At 39.6% G+C, this 24,665-nt stretch overlaps 1 protein-coding gene across 3 annotated transcripts in view; it reads left to right on the top strand.

The window, feature by feature from the left end:
• Positions 1 to 24,665, top strand: part of NCKAP5 (NCK associated protein 5) — a 969,055-nt gene that overhangs the window by 263,612 nt on the left and 680,778 nt on the right. For all 3 annotated transcript variants that reach the window (XM_061608949.1, XM_061608950.1, XM_061608951.1), the window contains exon 7: positions 9,842 to 9,915. In XM_061608949.1, coding sequence (XP_061464933.1) covers positions 9,842 to 9,915 — 74 coding nt within the window. The remainder of the gene's footprint in view (positions 1 to 9,841; positions 9,916 to 24,665) is intronic.

The raw sequence follows: 24,665 nt of genomic DNA on the forward strand, positions 1-24,665 counted from the left end.
CTCATGACTGCCCTCCCCAGTCCTAGCCTTCTTCTAATTTCTTGACTATTGTCTCCATTTTGGTTAATGACTGTGCCAAAGTATTGATAAACCTTGACAAGTCGAATGTCCTCGTTGTCAACTTTAAAGTTACATAAATCTTCTGTTGTCATTACTTTAATCTTTTTGACGTTCAGCTGTAGTCCTGCTTTTATGGACTTAATAAGTTGGTGCTCCTTGGAACTGTATTCCAGCAGAGGCATCCACTAGTGAAAGTGGCAGTGGGGAGATGGTTTTTGCTGATTCATCCCCACCTTCCACCTTATTCTAGAGAGTCTCCCAACCCTCCAGAGCAAATTTTCAGGGAGAGCTGGGGACTAGAAAAGAAGGGGAAATTGACAAAAATCAGATTTTCTCTCCCTTCTGTTAGTAGGCACATCTGCTGGAGCAAAGGATTTGAGCTTGTGCAAGGGTGCCAACTGGATACAACACATATTGTTAGTGGAAAATGGAAAACAAATGCATGTAACTTTTTATTTAATCATCTGAGAATTTTTAAAAGTAGTCCAATAAATGAATATTTTATTGTAATAGCAATAAAAGTCTTACAGTATTAAATTAAAGTTATGATGCTAGGCACTGAGGGCATGAATTGTTCAGAGGAATGCTCAGAACTCTGCAAGCTTAACAGCTTTTATTAAATTTATTGTTGTTAAAGTAATTTTTTTCTTCAAAATACATCCCAAGGAACAAAATATTTCATTAGAACTTATTTGATGTTCTGGTACATGCTTTATTTAATTTTTACATGCAGACACAAATCCCCCAAAAGTTCTTTTTCTAGACTCTTACTGCCCATAGCTAGGATTATGCTGGACTTTTTAATTGTAGCTTCCCTTTCAAAATGACCACTAAATCTGTCCCACAGTTCTTCTCTAGGCAACTCACATGATGCTACGTACTCTATCTATATAGCATTTGGGAAATACCAAGCTTCTTTTGGAGAATTCCATACAGAGTGTAGTGTTGCACTGCTTCCTTTTACAGTCTCATGCTGAAAATAAAACTCTTTTTTGAAAAACAGTATTTGTACCGAATGTTGCTGTGCATTAACACAAGAATTGATACTGAAAAATGTATGTTGCATACCCACTTACCAGAGAATAATAATTTCCCCCCCCCAAAAAATTAATAATGTAGGCTAACTGTCTGCATACAATATATATCAATGTGTTTTCTAGAAACTCCTTCCATAAATTTTATTGAGAAGATTTTACGCAGGACCATTATAAATACTTCAGTACAGGAAATATGTGTGTAGATATGCATGCATGGGTATGTGTGTTTATGAATGTGTATTTGTGTTGATAGACTAATTCAAACTGCCTAGTATAGCTTAGGTATAATTCATAAAAAGCTTGCATTATAGGTATTTAATAGTGAAATTGTTCCATGTTAAAATGCAGTACTTTAAAAAATATTAAATTGAAAAGATGTAAAATGTGAACTTCTTGAACTTTCATCTAGAGTTCTTGCCTGGAAGACTCCAAATTCCCTGCTGTCATGGGATCTCATTTCCAATTCAGGACAGTTTTCAGTCTTCCTTTTTGAAGACCTCACTGGCCAAACTCACTGCCTTAAAATACAGCTGTTAAATGTAATGTTGAAAATGTGCTAGATTCACACGTGGCAGAAATTCAGGAAGAGCAATGGACAACAGTCTAGGGTTTAAATTTTGTATGTAATTATTTTTGTCTCACCTTCCATCGTCTTGGTCTCAAGCTTTTTTCCCATATGCTATTTCTCTCAGAGCATATCTAAAAAGTAGAGGGTTTTTAAAAATTATAGTTCATTTATCATGGCTTCCTAAAAAAGAATCCTGAGGATTGTATTTTTGTAAGTCAGTTGAGAATTCTCTATTAAACTCCCTAGCCTCTTCACTTTCTATCCTGTTCTCCTGTAGCTTGGGACTCACAGGGGAAGGGGAAGGAAGAAACAGATAAATACAAGTTGAGACAGGTGTTTCTAGGCAGGTCAGGACCTTGGACAGTGGCCCTGCTGGCTGAACTTGAGAAGATGTTGTCTTAGCAATGAGCTTAGGCCACCTGAGGCCTTATGTAGAGTGGCAAGGCATATAGTGCAATTGATCCAACCTCCCTGAAGAATGCCCTTGTCTAATTCTGCAAATGCTGACTTCTAAGTTGTGGATGGGATAGGGTTATTATTGGGAACTCATCCACTGAGTCTGAAGAAGGTGGGAGAGTTATGTATTCTGGTGAGACAGTCAAGAGGGAAGTACTGACCCCCCTCCCCAGTGGAGCAGCCTGTATTTCCTTACCTGCATCTTCCTCAAGATAATGTGTGGGGACAGGTTTGAGGGTTGTGACTTTTCACAGGAGGGGAAAAAAGCTCTGTTAAACCTATTTAAGGTCCAGTGTACATATGCTTTTGATTGAATTTCTGTTCAGTAAATTGTATTCCTATCTATCCTAATTGTTATCATACATCTTTGTGATGCAACACATACATGAAACAAAAACGGATGCAGGTTCACACGTTCATCAAGATCCAAATTTTTACTGACATCTGAAACAGAGCACGTGGTTTGATACCAAATATTACAAATCTGGGCATTAATGTAACATTCTGTCTTCTCCCAGACCTAGAGTAAAACTGGTGCAAGTTTATTTATTTATTTAAATTATTTATTTATTACATTTATACCCTGCCTTTCTCGTCATGATTGAAGCCCAAGGTGGCTTACACATCTGAAACAGAGCACGTGGTTTGATATGAAACATTACTAATCTAGGCATTAATTTAGCATTCTGTCTTCTCCCAGACCTAGGTGGGAGACCAAGGTGGCCTCCCATCCAGGCACTGACCAGACCTGACCCTGCAGGGAGCTGGCCTTATGTGCCTTCAGACCATAGCCTGGGACCTGCATAAAAGAGCTAAACTGCTAATGTAAGCTGTACATAATCTCCTCTGAGCTTTACTGAAGTGTGTGGTGTGTGTGTATATGTGATACATGTGCCTGCCTGTCTGTATATATGTGTGTGTGTGTGTGTGTGTGTTACACACATACACATAAATGTGCGCCCACCAAATATGACTAATTGTATTGAAATGGTTCTTAGAAAATGCATATTGACTAGACAAGCACTGCTGGCTACTGTAAAACAGATGTTACTTTAAAAACCTGCCTTAACAAGTCCCATTCCTCTAGCAGAAAATGTTTGTGGCTAGAGCTGGGTGCACTGTCAGATGTGGAACAGAAAGACAAAGTGACTGCAGGAAACAATGAAAGCAAGATGCCTTTCAGCTGTCTTACTAAAGGGGTGAAGAATGTGTTGGCATGTCTGCAGACAAGGAAGCCCCAGCCCTTGCACTCCTGTTGGCCTCTCGTTGCTAATCTTTCATGTCTGTGTCTTCATGACAGGTCACAACATACAGGAGCTACTGTATATAGCTCTGGGGAATGATTTTCTAAGTCAGCAATGTTTTTATAAAGAGAGTCTAGGCAACTGAACAGGCGATCTTTGAGGAATTTTGATGGCTTTCCCTCCCTCCCATTAGCCTTGTCAATGTATGGTGCTTATGGATGACATTCCACCTAAAATTTATATGGCTTTGTTTCCTTAGTTTTAAAATGGATAAGCTGAATTGATTGCCATCTCCTTCCTGAAGGTTTAATGGGATCTGTCTGTATTAGGGAATTGCTGGCTTCAGTTAACTCTCACCATATTACTTTTAGGATTCTTGTATATAGGCAGGAGATGCCCAAATCTATTTGACTAGGGTAGTGGTGAAGTGAAGGAAAGTGGTCAAAAATCCTTGTTCCTTTTAGTGATGGTGGAACCCCTTAAGCTCAAATCATAATTGGGTCACCAATTATTCATTGCAAGTGTCATTTGCTGACACTGGGGGCTGGGGCAAAATTGCTTTTGGGGAGGGCGAGTTTAAAACTGACTCACTTTTTGTGCGTGGGTGATCTTGCTTTTCTGCTTAACAGTTGCAGTTCAAGGAGAAAGAGGAGGACATGAAGAGTCAGGAGCTCTGGTGGTGGTGTGCTTTAGTAGGTGCATCAGTGTTGGCGTCACCCACCAGATGAGTAGCATCCACTACCTGAGAGGAGGCACATTTACCACATTGTGGCTCCTACACTTTCCAATCAGGGTCCAAGCAGAGCCCAATACTGGAAAAAGATAGTGATGGTTCTCAATAGGTGAAAATCGTGAAGTAGGCTTGATTAGAAGGTGGGAATTTGGATGACTAAACTAATTGGTTCATTAATTCAGTAGGTAAAATCCCCCTTGGAGATTTTTGTTGTTCCAGCAGCTGGATGATATTAATTTGTTTTTATAAAAGTCACATACAGTATATATGAAGAATGCCCTACCCTTGGAGGATCCTTGAGGAGCCCACACAGATGGAAAACCAGCACATAACTTTTAACTTAAATTGTAACCAAAATACTATTTTCAGGGGCAATGAAACTTGGCTCAAAAAACACTAGGTTGTTGTGAGACAGATACATTTGCATTGTCAGTCAATTTTATTGAAACTTTAATTCCACCATAATATTTCTGAGCACATAATTTATAATAATTAGCTGACATTGCAAAATACTATTAGGTGTTAGGCATCAAAGACTGGCAAATTTATTGTGAAATGATATTCCAGAGGAAGGCATCAAAGAAAGTTGTTGTCCTCCTCCTCCTTTTATGGAACAGAGCAAAAACTTTTCTGATATGCATTCTTCCTTTAACTGAGAGTGGAACATTCATCCATTTTCCCTGAACTTGACCCATAACAGCTGGGTCAAATTGTTGGGATCAAGAGAGCTTTCAGAAACACTGGTATGAAGTGTCCTGTTATCTGAATGCCAGCATGAAAACAGAATCAGGTGTGGTTGTGGTGTGTATGGGAGACTCTACTAACTTTTTCCAGCACTTCACATAAATACTTCTCATGCCTTGTTAACACTTTCTGTCTCATTTGATCGATCACATCCAAGAGTCACACACAAGCACCAAATGTTGCAGAGGTTAGTTACTTATACACTTATCAGTATATATTATACACATATTCAGCTTTCAACGATGCAGCCAACAACGTGTCCTCTTGACTCTTGCCCTTCTTGGCTGATTAAAGCTTGTTGAGGGAGTTTGATCGAATGGACCTAGGGTGTGGCCACTGTTGTCCATACACTGGTAACCTCCAGGCTGGATTACTGTACAGTAGGACCCCACTCATACAGTGGGTTACGTTCTGGACTCCCGCTGTAAAGCGAAAACTGCTGTAAAGCAGAACCCATTGAATGGCATGCGATGCCTGAAACCTGCCTTAAAAGCAGAACAAGTGCCATATGAATGGGGCTTTAGTCTAATTGCATCTAATTGAGACCACTGTATTAGCGAACACTGTAAAGCGAACCTCTGTAAAGCGGGGTGCTACTGTAATGTGCTGTACATGGGGCTACCCTTGAGAATGGTCCGGAAGCTGCAGCTGGTGCAAAATTATTATTATTATTGTTATTGTTATTTATATGTGCCCTTCCTCCCAACAGGAGCCCAGGGCTGTGAGACTGCTCACTGGGGCAGGATATTGCCAACATGTTACCCCACTGTTGAAAGAATTGCACTGGCTACCTATTAGTTAAGTTCAAGCTTCTAGTTTTAGTGTACAAAGCCCTATACAGGTTGGGACCAGGATACCTGAAAGACCATCTTACCCCTTATATACCCAACAGACCACTATGCTCTGCAGGTGAGGGCCTCCTGCAGATACCATCTTATCAGGAGGCCCTTTCCGCACAACATAGGAAGCGGACCTTAAGTGTTTTGGCATTTTCCCTTTGGAATTCCCTCCCCTTAAATATCAAAGAGGCGCCATCTCTGTTATCTTTTTGGTGCCTACTGAAAACCTTCCTCTTTCAACAAGCCTTTTAAGCAGAGACCTTATCCCAGTCTGCATCTGTGTTGGAATTGCTTTTTAAGATGTTTTTAAACCTTTCTTTAAAAGATGTTTTTAAAGCTTTTTAAAAAATGTTTTAAAGATGTTTTGTTTTAATATGTTTTTAAGGGCGTTTTTGTTTTAATATATTTTAAGGTCTGTTTTTATGATGGTTCAAACTGTTTTAAGTGCTTTTGTTTGCCACCCTGGGCTCCTTCTGGGAGGAAGGGCGGGATATAAATTTACTGAATGAATAAATACATAAATAAATTTTGTTTTGCCTATATTATAAATAGTGATCCAGCAATGGCATGATTTCTACATGTCCTCGTGAAATGCTTATTGCTCAGAACTTGAATATTTTAACTTTTTAGTCAGTCTCAATGATAATCTGTCATTTCTTCCTGATAGCTGCATTTTAGTCATAGTATTCTGATTGCTGGTAGAGCAGCACTGTGGCTTTCCAATCCAAGTTCTGCAGTCTATCCCCACAATTCCAGTTTTTACTTGGAAACCATGCTGTAAAATTTGGTTCCATTTCCACATGGGAAGGATGAGAAAAGAGGGATGAATGTGTGCTGCTGAAATCAGCAGCTACTGATAATTTCTCTAAATTCTCAAATGAAGAGGAGCTTAAGAAAGGTGCTGTTGCCTTGCCTGAACAGCCACTCCAGTTCCCAAATAGCTTTGTGAGCACATGCATCTTCTAAAACATTGTGAACTAATTTGGAACTCTTTTTTTAAATATCATTCACATAGGAATCTGATAATTAAGTGGCCCACGTAAAAGTAGAGTGGAGGGAATTTCACCATTCCCAACGTAAACCTGTACACATTCCTTAGTCAAATTGTAGTTTATTTCTTTATATCTAACATTTATATCCTGCCCTTCACCATGGATGATCTCAAGGTCATGACATTCAAGCCCTGTTCAGAGTAGAACAATGAAATTAATGAATCTAAGTTAATCATGTCTATTAACTTCAACGGGTCTGCTATGAGTAAGACTAGCATAAAATACCACCGATTATTTGTTCCATGTTGTGTGTATGTTTGATCACCATGCAAAGGCACAGTGATTGGTTGTACAAGTACCCATGCACATTCCCACATAATGATAAATATCTTGCTAGTAACCCCCCCCCCATTAAAGTATCTAATCTTGATCCAGAATACCTAGAATAATGGGTGGATGGGAAGTTTTCAATTAGTAGAGTTCTGTATTTTACTGTTTATTTAACAACCTAGATTGGGATAGCCTATGTAATGCCTTCCAGATGTTGTTCAGCATTCCATTAGCCCCACCAAGCATGGTCAAGGTCAGGATGATGGGAATTGTAGTCCACCTGGCCTGGATTGAGAAAATGGATTGATTTATATGACTGGATGTGAAGGCTTCCTTGGGAGTTTCATTTTAAACTGGCTTTACGGGGCCTCAGCTTTAACAGATATACTGCCTTTCCTTTCTTTTTAAGTTTTTGGTGGAAAAAACAAACCTCATTTCAAATGTAATTCTGTTCTCCAGACTTACTGTCTGAAATAACTTCCTGACAATTCAGTGTTTGAGATATTCTTAGCAAAAGATGTACATTCTAGTATCTGGTTTCTGCATGTTCAGCTACCCTCTTTTGAAGATGGTTTAAACGTCTTAGTTACATATCATTGTTAATTGGTTTTCCTAAGATCCACAACAAAAATCCTGCAACAGGAGCTCTCATTAGTGACAGAGTAGATCACTGGGCTTGCAGTACAGTGCAGGTGGACATCTGGCCATTATTTCCTAATGGCAGCAGCGTGATATTAAAATAACGGACATTAAAATATATATGCTTTAAAATTTGGAATAGATGATAAATGCTTTTCCTTAGGTTCATTTTTGACCGTCATTTTGATAGTCAATATAACCTCAGAAGACTCAAAATGCCAATTTCATTAGGAAAGTAAGTATTGTAGGATCCAGACTTTCTCTGAGCGGAGTTTTGCTCACTGCATGCTCCTGTACATGGGAGGAGAGGCAATTTTCACCAATTCCTCTTTGCACTTGTACTCCCCCTCTGTCCCGAAAGCTGCTTCAGAGGGGTTGGGGGAACCTGTGGGAAGGGGCACTAGGATGTGAGGTAGGGGAAAGCAGGAAAAGCAATTATCACCTCTCTCCTCCTTTTCTGCAGTGGAATCTCCACTGACTCTCTGTCCCTTTTGTTCATGGAAGGGCAACTATGCTTGCAACCCATTAGGTCTAAGCATGTATCACCATTCATTCCCCCTCCCAAATGTCATAAATCTTTCTAATCTACAATTTCACTTGATATGGAACACAGCCCAATGTATGCCATGATGTTATCCAAAATTAAAGTCAAAAACAAAACTCTGGCACAGGCAAATTTGCAATTCAACCAATTATTAGTGTGGAATTTGGTCTTCCAAAAAAAGAATGCACAGGTATCCATAAACTCATATTTCACTGCATATCTTTTCTGATAGTCACTCAACATTAAGACATCTACTCTCATTTCAGGAGCTGAGATGTTACCAGGGGAACTTCTGAAAATGCTGGGAAAATAAAATGCATCCACTGTACATGAAATAGATAGTTCTCTTGTAACATATATCTTCATGTTGACAAGAGATGTAGTAATGTTACATTATTCATAGCATTTCCACCTTGCACTTTTCAATTAGGAGAAATGGCTGAACAAAGACCTGTCATTATACAATACAGAATTCCACAGTCACACATCCTCTCAATCAATAATAAAGCCAATGTTACACTCAAGGAGGGGTATAGTTTGTGTTGTGGTGAGTGTATAAAACACTAGAGAAGTTCTGATGACTTACTCATTACTTACTTACAATGAGGAACATTCTTTAACAAGGTTACAATTCAGTGTCTCTCTTTTAAAACAGTTTTTCAAATAGTGATATAAAACAATAAGAGAATACATTGTATGAACTTCTGATTGCCTTTTTTGTTTGTTTACATTGGGTTAGATCCAGTCTTCGCCTTCCTTGGATGGAAAGGCTGCTTCTATCCATGGAAGGCTTTTGATCCAGCAGAAGGGTCCTGCTGGTGAAGTGGTGGAAATTTTTGCCAGTTCCCCTTCTCCCTACAACCCCTACACCACCTCCTACACTATTCTGAAGGGTCTCCAAATTCTCAAGATCAGTGTAGTAGGTGACGCTCGGAGATACAGGGGAAGGGGGCAATCAGCAACTATTCTTTATTTTCTTCTGATGTCAGGAACAAAGTCTGGATCCAACCCATTAAATTTAACTAAAACATGACACAAACATCTCAGGTTGGTAGAAGGTGACAAGATGTGGTCACTCACAAAGTCTCACTAATCTGTTATTCTCTTTGCAACTGCTGTTGAACACTTATGTGACTTCAATTAATATGCTTTCCATGCTCAAATTATATATGACCTGGGATATCCATGATAGGATATCCTGATCTTTTAACCCTTTCCCTATGCCATTTCCCCAAAGCTACTATTAACACCATCTGTACTGAATTTGAATTGATTTTATGTGCTTCACTTTGGTTTTATATACACTTTTTTAAAAAACAGCTTGCAATTGTTTTAATTGTTTTTATATACATAACTGTTTTATATATAAGATTGTATTCAACAAAATCCTACTCAGAGTGGACCTACTGAAATTAATGAACCCAAGTTAATCATGTCTCTAAATTTCAATGGGTCTGCTCTGAGTAGAACTAGCATTGACTACCACCTGTTTTTATTTTATTGTAAATAGTTTCATGTTGCCTTATGGAAAGCAATAAATAAATAAAGACATAGTATGATAAAATACAGGTGCAAGAAACTGCTATTTTTAAAGTGTCAATCAACATTTTTTGAAACTCACAAATCAATTAACTGAACAATTTCCTTTCTTACAGGAATATATGGACACGAATAGATACATTGACCATTTGCTGACACAACTGGAAGAGCAGCGGTGGGATGTGTGGAGGTAATTGTCATTTGTCCCCATAAGTGGTGCGATCCTATTCATATTTACTTAGAAGAAGTACTGCAGAGTATGGCTGGACAATAGGTCAATTCTGGTTTTTCTCATTTCTCCCCTCTTAAGCTTGATTTACCCCAGTTCCACATACATTTGCCTTTGTGTAAAAAATGGTCCATATGAACATGTGTGCATTTTCATGAACATTTCTCCCAATATACACATTTCTGTATGCAATTGTATACAATTTCTGTATGTTTGCCTAGTATATAAATTTCTGCAAGCAATTTGTAAAACAGAATGCATCGGTGTGTGTAATTTCACTAATTTATGCATTTTCACTAATGCACATATTTTTATACACATTCTTTGGGTGGAGAATTGCATTACAACATTTGGAAAAGTGTGACTTTTTTTAAAAAAGGCTGTGTTTTCTAGGAAAGCTGTTGCATGGTTCAGTTTACTCAACCTGATGCTTAGCTTACAACGTATTATCACTTGGAACAAATGGCTGCATTTCCACATATTTTATGTTGCAATCCTATACACATTTACCTGGGAGTAAATCTCAATGGGGCTTACTTCTGAGTAGACTTTAAAGGCAAAATGTTCAAAAACCTACATGTAAAGACTGAACCAGGGAAGTATAATTTGCAGTCTTATCCTCAAAAGTAAGTCTTATTGAGTACAATGGGGTTTACTCCAAGGCAAATGAGAACAGGATTGCAGCCTGACAATGCAATCCTATGCATATCTACTCAGAAGTCCTACTGTTCAATGAGGCTTACTCCCAGGTAAATGAGTTTAGAACTGTAGCCATATTCTTATACTTGAATCTTAATTTTAACTTGAAGAACATAAACTTAATAAAATATGTCTAAATTAAAGCTATGATCTATCAAAATTTACGAGAACAACCTAATGCTTGTGGGAAGATGTCTGGTCATCATGATAAAAAGCCCATGGAGGAGTTTGGAGGAAGCTGATCTGGGGCAGATAGCAATAAGTGGTGACCGACAGGCAGGTACTATATCACTCAAAGGCTGAGAACCAGAATTAAGAAACCAGGATGGATAGGGACAGGTCCTTTAGAACCCTGGACAAGTCCCAGAAAATAAATGTTATGTTGTGTTTAGTGGTTGATGTTAACTGAGCCATTATAGACTCTCTAGGCTGACTATTGCTCCAGACTCCACCCCTTCACTGGAAACCGACATCCTTAAAGTGGCAGCCATCTGGCCTTCAGTCTGTCCAGTGTCTCACCAGGCACTGTCTCACTGCCTGAAATTGTGTATGAAGAAAGATAACAAAAGAACATTGACAATCATTTACCTTAATGATCACCTGAGCATATGAACCTGAATGCTAAAAAAACCCACACCAAACAACTGAAAATCAGAGAAAAGGGGCATGAGGGCAGAGGGAGGTGAGGGAGCTGGGCGGGGAGGGATAAGGGATTGTACAGTTTTATTGTAATAATGTGAAAATCCTAATAAACTATTCATTAAAAAAGCACTTTGTTTGATTAACAAACGACCCAATCAGTATAGAAATTAATGGATGAGTAAGAAAGTCAGAAATAGTTATGGACAGAAAAACTTTCTAAACTTTGACTGACTATACATACTTTTCAGGATTAAAGCAATGCTTCAATTTGTAATTCTCCCTATCAGAAATACAGAATAAAATTAAGTGGTTGATTTGAACATCATTTTTATTAAGTTTGACATTTATTTAATTTCAGCAATTCAGATACACTTGGCAATATACAGAAATGTAGAGAAAGAAAGAAAGAAAGAAAGAAAGGAGTTACGACATAGCAAAAATCTTGCATGTGCTAAGATCCAGACAATACATTGCATTCATAATGTCAACAGAGGAAAACAATTTCCCTCCAAATATTTCAGATTGTTGATTTTTGTCTCTTAAACCCTTGCAATTTCACTATTTCAGACAGCATCCAAATTCTTCGATTTTGAATTATTGTACTCACATAATTGTGCATCCAAATTCCTTCCATTTTGAGTGATCGTATTCATATCATTGTGCTTACTGTTAACATTTCCATACTAACTCACATTATTCATTGTTAACCATTCCAACCAAATAATCAAAGCATTGTGAAATTATCTTTTTTTTACAAGTCGCTTCGGCTTTATTAGAGGTGTTTTTCTTTTAAAGAGAGGTCTGATATGTGAAAAACCATGGGAATAGCTAATGCTATCCAAGGGCAACACTAGATTGTCTATAGTCAGACAGATGCCCTAATAAATCAGCATAGACCACTTCTCAGACTTCATTATACCCTTGATTTGTGGCTGACACAATTTTAACATATTGGGTCATTGGGTACTGAACCTGACATTGAACGATAGCCCCCAGTTTACTCTGGGCTAGCTAATAAAACAGACAGACACAAATTCTGAACATTTAGCTCCTTCAGCATTACTCACAGCCTGGGCTGATTTATGGCAACCAGGTCGAGACAGAGGAGACTAAAAGCAATGTCATGGTACTCATACAGAATGTCTATGTTACCACATGTGGAACAGTATGCTAGAAGAGGCTTAATTGGATGTGGGAGAATAAATTTCTTCTCATTTTACAGAGCTTGATAGATTTTGTTTTCTTCATGTGGCATAGCCATCTGTTCTGGAACATGAAAATTTATTGCCGCAATCTCACTCCCTTGAGGACTGGTTATGGTTAGCTCATGTTTCATAACATTTTGCAAAAAAAGAAAGGGGGGGGAAAGACCAAGAATCTGTAGTCCAGACTTGCTTTTCCATAGGATTTGGTAAAGAGTCCTCTCAGCAATTTGCACAGATACAACTGGCTTCAGCTCTCTCCAGATTTCCTTCTATGCTTTTTCACGTGGGTGTTGTAGAAGGTACCAGGACAGTGCTCAAATAGGAAGCTAAAAGCTGGATCATTTTAAACAAGACTGTTATTGTTGCTGGCTTTGCTTCTTTTTTTTGTTGCTATTGATGCTCTTATTTGTTGACTTGGAAACATTTTCCTATATAATTTATAAACAGGCATGGGTCACCTTTGCCTTCATGGGCTCCTGCTGAGAGGAAGGGCGGGATATAAATCAAATAATCAATCAATCAATCAATCAATCGTCACATCCACACCATACATTTAAAGCAGTATTATACCATTTTAACAGTCATGGCTTCCCCCAAAGAATCCTGGGAACTGTAAATTGTTAAGAGTGCTGCTGCTCACAGAGCTACAATTTCCAGCAACCAGGATTCTTTGGGAGAAGCCATGACTTTTTAAAGTGGCATAAGAGTGCTTGAAATGTATGGTATGGATGTCACCTTTGTCTCTTTGATTAAAACATTTTTATTTGAGCTTTGTGTCTAATCACATCCTTTTATTGCCATTTACGTATCACACATGTACTTTGTATTGCTTTTATGCCAGGCAAGGCCATAGCAGTGTGTGGCGGGGGAAGGAGATTCCTCTATAGACAGAATAGATTTAGAAATGTGCACAAATGTGCTTCCCTGCAACACCTGTGTAATATCACTACAGTGTCAGAATAACAGGAATTTAGAAGTGGCAGTAAGTGTGCCCCAACTTCAGTCCCTATTTCACATGTGGGGAACCTCTGGCCCTCCAGATGTTGCTGAACTGCAACTACATCAGCCCCAGCAAGCATGGCCAATAGCCAGGAATAGTGGAAGTTGCAGTTCAACAACATCTGGAGGGTCAGAGTTTCCCCACACCTGCCCTATTTTCTAGACCGGAAAGATATGAGGTGAGCTTTAGCAGCATAAGAATTTCTTCCAGTTCAATTTTATAAATATAACGTAGCATGAGAATCTGTACTGTTTATGATAAATCCATTTCTTGACCCAAACCAGAAAAGAGTGGAAAGAATAAGTTAGGAGTACTTTAGGGTTACCAGGTCTCTGATTCTTGCCCGGAGACTCTGGATTTTTGGGGTGCTGTCCAGGTCCCTGGGTGAGTCACCTTAATCTCTGCTCTCGGCTTTCATCTAAAAGAAAAAGTTTCTAGGTGGTCTGATTCCCGAGATATACACCAAAACGTCAGCCAACCACCCCGCAACTTCTGTTAAATGAGCTTGTCGCTGGCTGCTCTAATCCCGCCCTTTCAGATTTGTACAATACAATAAACTTTATTGCAAATTTAGCCATAGGCCATATGCAAGAGAATATACATATATTGTGGCAATGACCATTGACAGTATAAACGAAGAGGCTATGACATAACAGTCCTCTCTTTAACAAAGGACTCCATCAGTTTTTGAGCAGCCAATGCAAAGTTGGCTACCGCGAGAGTCATTGGACTAAAATTGTCGAATAAAAGCATGATAACCTTATCTCTATCCGAGCAAGGTGTCAAATAATTTAAAAAGGGGTTTAAAAATTTTTTCCTAGGGTCTTCATATAGAGGACAATGAAATAAATAATGAACAATCTCCTCAACTGCCTTACAGCCATAGATACATTGACGCTGTATCACTGGAATGCCGCGAAACCGTCCCTCAAGATATGCCGTGGGCATTACTTGAAAACGCAGAGCTGTAAAAGCTCTTCTAACCGGGGCACTATCTAGGACGTCTAAATATTTTGACATGAAGTGATTAAGTTTGAAACCTGGAAACCAAACTGAAAAAGAGGCCGTTACTATGGACGCTCGATCCTGGGCGGCGTCACAGTCAAAAATCCAGTTGCGAAGGCCAATTTTACTAAATTCCATCAATTTGGTTTGAGGGAGGTCATATTTTGAAAGAATCGACTGACAAATCATCACCCAACCTCCCGATAACAATTGATCATTCCAACATAGCTTGACTAGGGCTGAATCCTCCATGTTAAAAATCCGAAGCCAGAATCACAAATAGGCTAAGTCAATACGAGCTGTGACAGAAGGCAGGCCCAGCTCAGCTCTAAGATGGGCTGCTGGGGTCCTGGGCGGAAGGCCTAGCACTTGCCTCATAAAGATATTTTGTAATATCCAAATTGGAATTGGCAGCGACTCCCCACAATTCTACGCCATATAGAATCTTCGAGAGTATTTTGGCCTTTAAAATTTTTATCATAGGGGGGACGAACTGACCCCCTCGTGTAAAGAAAAAAATTTTGGCTGAGCCAAGGGCTCTGGAACCAACTAGAGTTGCAGCCTTTATCTGCGGGATCCAAGAGAGTCTATTAGACAAATGGATACCCAGATATTTGAATGTTGAAACCTGTTCTATTTGTACTCCATTAATTGACCATTTATTACTAGCTTTCATATACTTGCCACAGACCATTATTTTGGATTTAGCTTGGTTGATCGTAAGATTCTGGGAGTGACAGTACTCTTCCAGTTTTTGAATCATATGCTTAAGACCTATTTTGTTAAAGAGCATAAGGCCACATCATCAGCATATAGAAGAATGGAAATTTTTTTAGTACCAATAGAGGGGGGAAAAAAGGAAAGCAATGTCAATGCCACAACGATGTCATTTATAAAAAAGTTAAATAAAAATGGGGCCAATAGGCACCCTTGCTTGACCCCCCTGTATACTGGTATTTTGGTGGAAAGATTACCATTGGGCCCTTGTCTCACCTGGATTACGTTAAACTGGTAAAGAGCTCTAATCAACCAGTACAACCTAAGGTCTATATTTGTCTGGGCCAGTTTTCGCCAGAGGAGCCCTCTATCTACTGTATCGAAAGCTGCCGAAAAGTCAACAAAGGCAATATATAAAGATGGAAAAACTTTAGATCTTGTTTTTTGAATTAGGTGTTGCAGTATAAATGCCTGGTCTATTGTACTCATGTTGGGTCTGAAACCAGCCTGTTCTTTGCAAATTATCGAATTTGCCTGGTCCCAGTCTTTTAATTTATTAAGAAGGAGTCGACTGTACAGCTTCGATGCAACATTTAAGAGGCTTATAGGTCGATAGTTTGCCGGTTTTGTAGGGTCGCCTTTTTTGAAAATAGGGGCCACTATACTAGTTAACCAGCCCTGTGGGATGTTTCCAGTGTTGTTTATATAAGTGAAGAGGGCTGCTAGAAGGGGGGCCCACCAGGATAAGTCTTGTATTAGGAAATCGGGGGGTAACATGTCTTCTCCTGGAGCTTTTCCTGCTTTCAGGGAGGAAATCAATGTCCCGATTTCATCAGCAGTAACCGGAGGCCAGGACGAAAGACCGCTCAAGGCCTTCGCAATGACTACAGGTTTTTGGGGGGATAAACTTCCAAAGATTGAATTAAAGTGGGACACCCATTCTTCTAGCATAATAGGAGGGATGGGAGTATGGGTTACAAAGTCAAAATTCCCCTGCAAGAGTTTCCAAAATTCTGTTTCATTGCTACTACGGGACGCTCTTGCTACTGCTCTCCAATTTGCTTGAAAGTATAGTTTTTTCTTGGTTTTAAGTAGAGCTTTATAGGCTTGTCTCCATACAATTAGCTGTTGAAAAATGGCAGGTCGATTGTCAGATCGGAATGCTTTGATGTGTTTAAGAAGTTGTTTTTTGGAACTTCTACATTCTTTGTCGAACCATGTTCTGTGTTGGAGAGGGACTGAAGCCAGCGTTAAGGCTACAATCCTAGGGCTAAGCTCTTCTATTATAGACTCATATGCCTTTAGACAGCTGTGAAAGTCAGTAATGGCCAAATGGTGTAGATGGGAAAAGAAGTTTGTTAACAAGAAGCCATGGGCCCTTGTCCCTATCTCCTGTGACCATTTAAGGCGTTTGCGAACGTACTGGGATCCTAATTTACGGACCTCTGGAGGAGCGACTCTATTTAAAGAGGTCATCAAGGTTATCTTTAGTGGAAAATGATCACTTTCTGGTCTCGGTAGGACACTGAATTCGTTGGCTCTATTTATCAAGGAGTGTGTCCCTAGAATGTAATCGACTAAGCTGGATCCTGTCCTTGCAAGGTATGTGAAAGAGCCTTTGGAAAGGTCCAAGGGGGAGCCATTGAGGCAGGCAAGTTGAAATTTTTGTATTAGTTGAAATAGGGCTAGGCCATATTTGTTTACTATTGGGTCCCTAGCGAATCTACTTGTGATTGGGAGACTCACCGGCAAGTCATTAGAGATATCGTCAACCTTGGGAAAAGTTGAGCCCATCCTCCCCCCAGGAGAAGTTCGTAGAATGGATATCCAACTTGGAGAGTTTCCAAATATGATTCTAGCAATGGCCAGGAAGATACTTGCTGGCTAGAATTTGCCGGGGGAATATAGATATTAACACAAATAAAAGGTGGAAGACCAGGGATCCTCAAGCCCAATGCTAAGATTGGGTCCGGAACTTCCAGGTTAAGATCTATTACTTGGCAAATAAGATGAGTGGCAACCAGTATGGCTAATCCCCCTCTACCACGGCCTTTTGTTGTGAATTTAATTGCGGGCTTTAGCCAAGATTTATATCCTTGGAGGCCTATTGTCTCTTCAGTGGTAAGCCACGTTTCCTGGAGAAGAATAATATCGAATGTTTGAAGGAACTGTATTAGATCTAAGTCTGCCGTCTTGCTCTTCCAGCCGGCAATGTTCCAGGATAGTATGGATATTGGCAAACTTGCTTCCAGTTGATCCGATATTTTGTCTTTTTTCCGATATTTAGGGATGTTCAATGAAACGTAGCTTTTGTTTGTTGTGTATGACAGCTGTCATGGGCATGGAGTAATAATATTTACTGTTGGGATTAATGTGCTGACATTAGAGATGACTCGAGATTTTATAACTGTCCTCTGTGGGGAATCCGAATTGATCTTTCGAAATCTATCCGGAGAGTCCTGTTCTTCTGGTTGCAACATACGCATCTCTAACCAAGCAGCACTGGTCGCAGGCTTTGCTGAGTCCGATATCGGATCGCGATGTTGGAAGCCATCTGAACTCGTCTTTTTATCCAAGAGCATATGACTGGTGTTATTACTTGGTGGTAGGAATTGTAGGGGAAATTGATTAGAAAGATTTGTTGGGGAGGGGATGATGAAATCATCGGGGACTAATACAGAAGATTGAAAGGGGGCAACTTCTTTACTTTTAAGACTTCCCTTTTTCAAGCTTTGGATAAGCTGGTATAATCTGTTTATGATTCTAATTTAGGCAAGCAACCGAATGATTCCAAGAGGAGAAGTTCTTCAGAGACAAAACCCTCCTGTCTTAGAGGCCCATCTTCTTCTAAATCATTTTCCACCCCAAATTGGTTTTGAATTTGTAAGGATGGAGCAGCTGGATATTCCTGACTTCTCAAGTTGGTAGTATTGGCCTGAAACCGGGGCCCTTCGTTTCTCGTCCTTGATAGGAGTGGATTAACTAACGGAATAGGTAGAGCTTTGTTGAGGAAATATCATTGTATCAAAATGCCATGATTTAAAAGATCATCCCTAATTTTATAGATCCGGTCTGCAAAATGTGACGAATGTAAGGTGAATATGGCTCGCCTATCAGGCGCATAAGAATACAGGTGGGTTACATGTTTAATGTAATTTTTGTAGTGGGCGTCCGGAAGGTATAGCTGAAGACAAGAAGTATTGTCTTGTCGAGGACGTTGACCAAAATTCCGGCGTCTTTGAAGAGATTGTAACCGCTAGCTTATCTCTTTAGTTTCCAGTGTGAAGCATTATGAAAACTGGTAGGAAGGAAGGGCACATTGTATGGTTTTTCAGACTCTTGTGCGAGAAGTTCATATCCATCGTTCACTAAGTCACACCCTTCTATAAATCAAATCAAATCAAATGTTTATTGCGGTCATAGACCCATAACAATTGTGGAAATACCAGTTCATAAAAATGCATATACATAAAGAGGGTTATAATACATAAGAATATAAAATCTATGGGTGTATATGGTATATTGTATCGGACAGGTATGAAGATGTTGGGTAGCTAATTAATAAAACATCAAAATAAAATATTGGAGAAAAATTCATAGTAGTATGAAAAAAGGAGGGTCCATCAACATGACACGAGGTAGAATAAAGCCTGCCCGAGGGCTGGAATTGGGCATTGGGCTGTTTGTTTTAGTTGTTACTTTGGCTGATGTCATGGATATGGAACAATAATATGTATTTCTGGGGACAGTGGGATGACATTAGAATTTAATCCAGGAGCTTGTGTTGTTCTGAGGGAGGGGTTTGGTTTTATCTTCCGATTAGTGGTCGGGGAGCCCAATTCTTTGGGTTGCAGGTAACGCATCTCAAGCCAAGCAGAGCTAGTTGATGGCCTGGCTACACCCGGAATCGGATCATAATGTTGACGTCTAAGTACCTCCCTTCCTTTATCTGGAGTTAGGGGGCTATTACTATTGTTGGGTAGCAGGCTATGTGAAAGAGATTGGTTAGTCATAGTTCTAGAGGGAAATTTCTTAAAGTTATCTGCAGCTAAGGGGGAGGCTTGGGGGGCGGCAGCTCTGTTTGGTTCAGAGCATTGTTTAGTTAAGCTTTGGTTAAAATGAACCGGTGTCTTAATTATTCCTTCCTGATCTGGTTTAGATAGACGGTCATACAATTCCATAGAGAGAGGCTCTTCATGATCTAGGCCCTCCTGCCAATGAGGTTGAATTTGGCATTGGGCCGTGGGATTAGTCCGAATGGGGAGCTCAAAGCTGTTCTGATGAGTAGAGGGTGTCTGAGGCTGAGCTCTTTCTTCCCATGATTGCAGGAGGGAACAGCTAATCAATGAGTTGAGTGGAGCCTTATTTACAAAATAGCGGTGAATTCAAATGCCATGGGGATAGAGGGCTTCCCTAATTTTGTAAATCCTTTCAGCGATGGATATCGATTGGAAGGTGAAAATGACGCGTCTTTCGGGAAAGTGTGAATAAAAATGAGACACATGCTTAACGCAGTTCTTGAATGAAATGTTCTGAGAATAAAGTCTGAGACAGGATTCAAAATGTTGTTTTATCCATGTAGTCAAACTCTGCTCCAATGGCGTAGATAAGAAAGTTACTGCCAGTTTGTCTCTCGCCAATTGTAAGTTCCAATTTGAGATGTTGCAGTATCTGTCCGGAAATAGGTGGGCATCGGTACGTTTGTTGGTATCTGAAATCCTGGATCCATTCTCTGATGTTTCTGTGCTGAGCTCTGTTAGGGGTTTAGTTTTCCCCAATAAGGGACTTAGCTTGTTTGAATGTTGAGAGCTGGTTATTGAGGGTATTTTTGTTTTGCAGGCATGGATGGGAGTTAGCTGAGTTTTAGTTGGAGTGTTCAGTAGCTTAATTGAAGGTTTAAAATTCATTTTCTTTGTTAAAACCGGCTTAGAGTTCTTTGTATTCTTTGGTTTCTTCGTTTTGTTGGCTCTCCGGTAAGCCCATTGCAAGGACTTAGCGTTTTTTGCTTTCGATTCTGGCTTCTGTGTCAGGCATTCTTGAGTAGCTTGGGTAGCAGAGGTGGTATCAGGGGGGTTTAGTTCCTTTGTTAGAAGCGGCCCCAAGGACTTGATCAGAGTAGTGAGAAGACTATTCGTTTCGGCTAGATAGGCTTTTATCAAGCTCAATTCTTCAGTAACAGCTATTCCCCAGCCTAATGTCGGCAGGTTCAGTCCTGTCATACTCTGCTGTGTTGAGGATTTATTTATGGACTGATTCTCTGGGTGGACACACCTAGGTTCTTGGGATTCATTTATATCGTCTATTGTTAATATTTCAGAGGGAATCTCCTCATCCCTCAGAGTTAGATTGCAATTAAAGCCTGTGTCCTGTAATTCTTCAGCCAGACTTTTACTATGATTATCATGCTTAGGTGGCTTGATTGTTAGTTGATGGTCTAATGACCAATCATGTTGGAATGGTGGCTGGAGAACATCGTTTGCATTATTTGTTGATAAAGACTGGGGATAGTGAATAGTAGAATTCAGTGGGAAGAATTGAGTTATGTTTGATTGAGGTGGTTGAAATAGTTCAGTGGGGGTTTTCCCTTCCCCCAAGGAGATGCCTAGCTCCTGACATTTTTTCCTCGTAAGGACCATTATGTAATCGCCAGGGTGAGCCTTAAAATGGACGCCAGTGTCTCTATTCAATTCTTTTGGTATCTAAGTTTGGCAGTAGATATATAAATACTCTTATGCGTAATGTTGCAAAGGACTCAGAAGATTATCCCCTGGTTTGTTTCGGTTGTTCAAGGGTCTTGTAGCAGGGAGATAAGTATTTCACTTTAATGTCCTATTTCTCCTGCTCCTTTAACATACGCTCTGCGGAGGGAGGCAGTTTGTTATCTTAGTTACTGCTGCCCTTGGGCTTTGAAGTAATATTTACAATGTTGGGCTGGTTGCCAAGTCTTTAGACATCCTGCCATCTCTATTGCCAGAAGGCAGGTAAGAATTGAAGGGATGCAGGTTATAAATTAGGGGAGCTGAGATTAGAGCTGAGAAAGAAAGCGTCTTACCGGGACCGGAACTGGAAGCTCCCTCCCAGACCCTTCTATAATCTTATCACATCTTGAGTTGGAACTATGTTGGGTCGAGCTTGATGAGCTTGCTCTAGTAATTGTTTTTTTGCAGACGGGTACTGGTATTTGATGAGTTTTAGTTGAAATATCCAGTAGTTTAAATAGAGGTTTATAATTCATTTTCCTTGTTGGAATAGGCTTCGGGTTTTTGACATTCTTCGATTTTTTCTGTTTTCCCAGTTTTTAAGTCTTCGGCTAGTCGACTGGGTTGTCTTTATGTTTGTATCTTTCGGTTTAGGGGTCTGTATCAAGAGGTTCTGAGAATTAGGGATTCTTGCAGAAACGTCAGTAAGATGTGATTTTCCAGTGAGAAGTGTCCCCATTGACTTAATTAAAGTGGTTAATAAGCTGTTCGTTTCAGTAATATACTTTATCAGGCCTAATTCTGCTGTGACTGCCATGCTCCAGCCCAGAGGCAGTAAATTAATGTCAGGGACATTCAAATGGTTTGAAATATTATTAGAGGTTCGGTTCTCTGGCAAGGAGGTCCAAGATTCCTGAGGCTCAGATATTGAATCAATTGTGATTACTTCTGAGGGAAACTCTTCCTGTCTCGAGGTTAAAGAGCAGATAAAACCCGCATCCTGGAGTTCTTCTGCTAGGCTTCCAGCTTGTAGATCCTCCTTGGGTAATTTAATTTGCAGTTGACAATCTAAGGAGCAATCGTGAAGGCTTGATGATTGTCGGTAGTCCTTGAGTTTTTTTTGAGAAACTGACGAAGATTGGGGCATATCCGATTTTAGGGGGGAAAATTGTGTTATCTTCGGTTGGGAAGTAGATAATAAAAATTCCTCACCTCCTGGGGGTAACCCCAGCTCTTGACATTTTTTTCTTGTGAATATCATTAGATAAACTCCACGGCAAGAGTGTTATATTCTAACGTCAGTTATAAGGCTCAATAGTTTGTAGTCTCAAAGCTAAAGCCTGGATAGTGTAGATGAGTTTCCTTTATAGCCTGTTACAATTGGAGCTACAGTTTAATTACTAGGTTCTTTCTATCTTTGTTTAAACCCTAGGCCTTAAGGCTTGTAAATATTTCACTTTAATGTTCTCTATGACCTCCTCCCTTTACAACCGCTCGACTTCAGAAGGCAGCTTGTTATCTTAATTGTTGCTCTCAGGCTGCATTACGATTATAATAATGGCTATTTAAGAATGTCCACCGCTTCTTCAAACTTCAAGGTTAAGTGTGTAGCATATTTTGCCATTAGATGAAGAGAAAAAGTTGGAATTGTAAATAGCAGCAGTAAGAGCGAGAGGGAGGAATGTTAATAAGTGAAGTCAAGGTTGAGATTGACAAGACAGTAGCTACACTGCTTTGCAAGTCAGAAAACTTGTTTTTTCTATTATAAAGCTTTAATCCAGTAGTTGCTTTTCTGGGAGTAAAGTTGCAATGCTAATCCCACATACCCAGAGTAAACCCCAGTGAATTTGCTAGAGTTTACTTTTGAGTAGACATGGTTAGGATTGTTCTGTAAATTAATGGGACTTTTGAGTAAACATAGCAAAGAATTGTGTTTGTGTTGTAAATCTGTCTCTCCACCTCCAATCCTATTTTTAAAGCAATTAGGCAGGGCTTACTTTGGTATCACTGCTTTTATTATGTTGGAAAATAATACTGATGTTATTTTTTTAATGTTCTGCAATAACCAACTGGTTTTGACAATAAGCTATTATATGGAGTGTATGTATTTTTACATCTCCAGTATGTGTGTATATATGGAGTCTTTCCAACAATCCTATGAGGTAGGGTTGCAGACTGGAAACCAAGGCAGCTCACAATAATAACCATAAAAACAAATATAAACAGTTGCAAACAGCTTAAAGTGGCATGATTCTGAATTTTGGGTTGGGTGTATGAAGTTCCTTATCACTTGAGATTGCAGTTCTCTGCATGCTTCCCTGTTTGAGCAAGCCCCATTGAATACAGTGGGACTTGCTTCTGAATAAATAAATGTAGGATTGCACTATAAATATCTTTACAGGTAGTGTAAATAATAAACTTTTATTTATTTATTGCATTTATATACTGCCTCATAGCCGAAGCTCTCTGGGCAGTTTACAACAATTAAAAACATATTTGATAGTCATGCTTATATAAATATTTCTTCATACTATGTCCCGATAAGTATATTGATTTGTATATGGCTGTACATCATTATTTCCTCTACATTTCCTCTACAGAAGAGCCTTCCTATGGAGAGCATTCCACAGAAACTCTATAATTGGAGGAAAATTACATTGATAATAATGATGATAAGAGACTAAGCAGCAACTTGGCTACTCTCAGCAGCTGGTAGAATTCTATCAAAAGAATGTTTGAAGGTGTGGATTGGGCTGTCTGCCAAATGTCAGATTCTCAACCTATACTTCAAAGCTCTCCTCAGGTGGGAGGCTGCCCAAGGGTCAAATCTCGAATACTTTCATACCCTCTTTCCCAAAACGAATAAATTCTGATTCCCATTCTTATCCCCAGTTTTGGGGCCTCACACCTGTCCTAAATAAACATTAGTCTTGGTTCTCCAAAATTCTGGTGACCGACAGCCTTTTCCCATCTCTGGCTGGCTTTCCAGCTTTGGACAGAGATGACTTGGCCACAGTACTCCATGCTCTGGTAACTTCCAGATGGGATTATTGCACTCTACCTGGGGCTGCCTTGAAGATGACTTGGAAACGTCAACTGGCCCAAAATACAGCAGCCGGATTACTGGCTGGGGTTCCTTTTAGATCTCATATAATCCTTGTTTTAAAACAGCTGCATTGATTGCCAGCTCATTTATGGGTTAAATTTAAGGTGCTTATGCTAGTGTTTAAAGCCTTAGATGACTTAGGTCCCAAATATCTGAAAGACCACCTCCTTCCCTACAGACCTCTTAGGTGTTGAGATCAGTAGAGGTGCGTCTGGCAACTTCACTGTACAGTTTTAGTTAAATGCTGAAGATGCACCTTTTTACCCTGGCCTTTGACACCTGAGACTTTTTTTAGGACCCACCCTATTTTGGGATTTTAGGTTGTTTTAAATTGTTTTTAATTTTGTATTTTAAAATGGTTGTAATCTGACCTTGGGTGAAGGGCAAGTAATAAATGTTGATGATTATATAACACCAACAACAACCCTCAGAGCCATCACTGGATTGATGTAGCACTTGTGTTTTGAGCTTAAAATGTAGTGTTTTGCCACTTTTACATACTAATTCCAAACACTCTAGGACAGATTATGCTTTCATCCACAGATTTTTAATATGCGCCCAAGGCATGTCCAAAAATGCACATTTCCCCTTCAACTTTATTTATATAGGCATCAACACCCTGATGCCTAAACAGTAAA

Source organism: Rhineura floridana, chromosome 2, assembly GCF_030035675.1.
Source record: "Rhineura floridana isolate rRhiFlo1 chromosome 2, rRhiFlo1.hap2, whole genome shotgun sequence".
Lineage (NCBI taxonomy): Eukaryota > Metazoa > Chordata > Lepidosauria > Squamata > Rhineuridae > Rhineura > Rhineura floridana.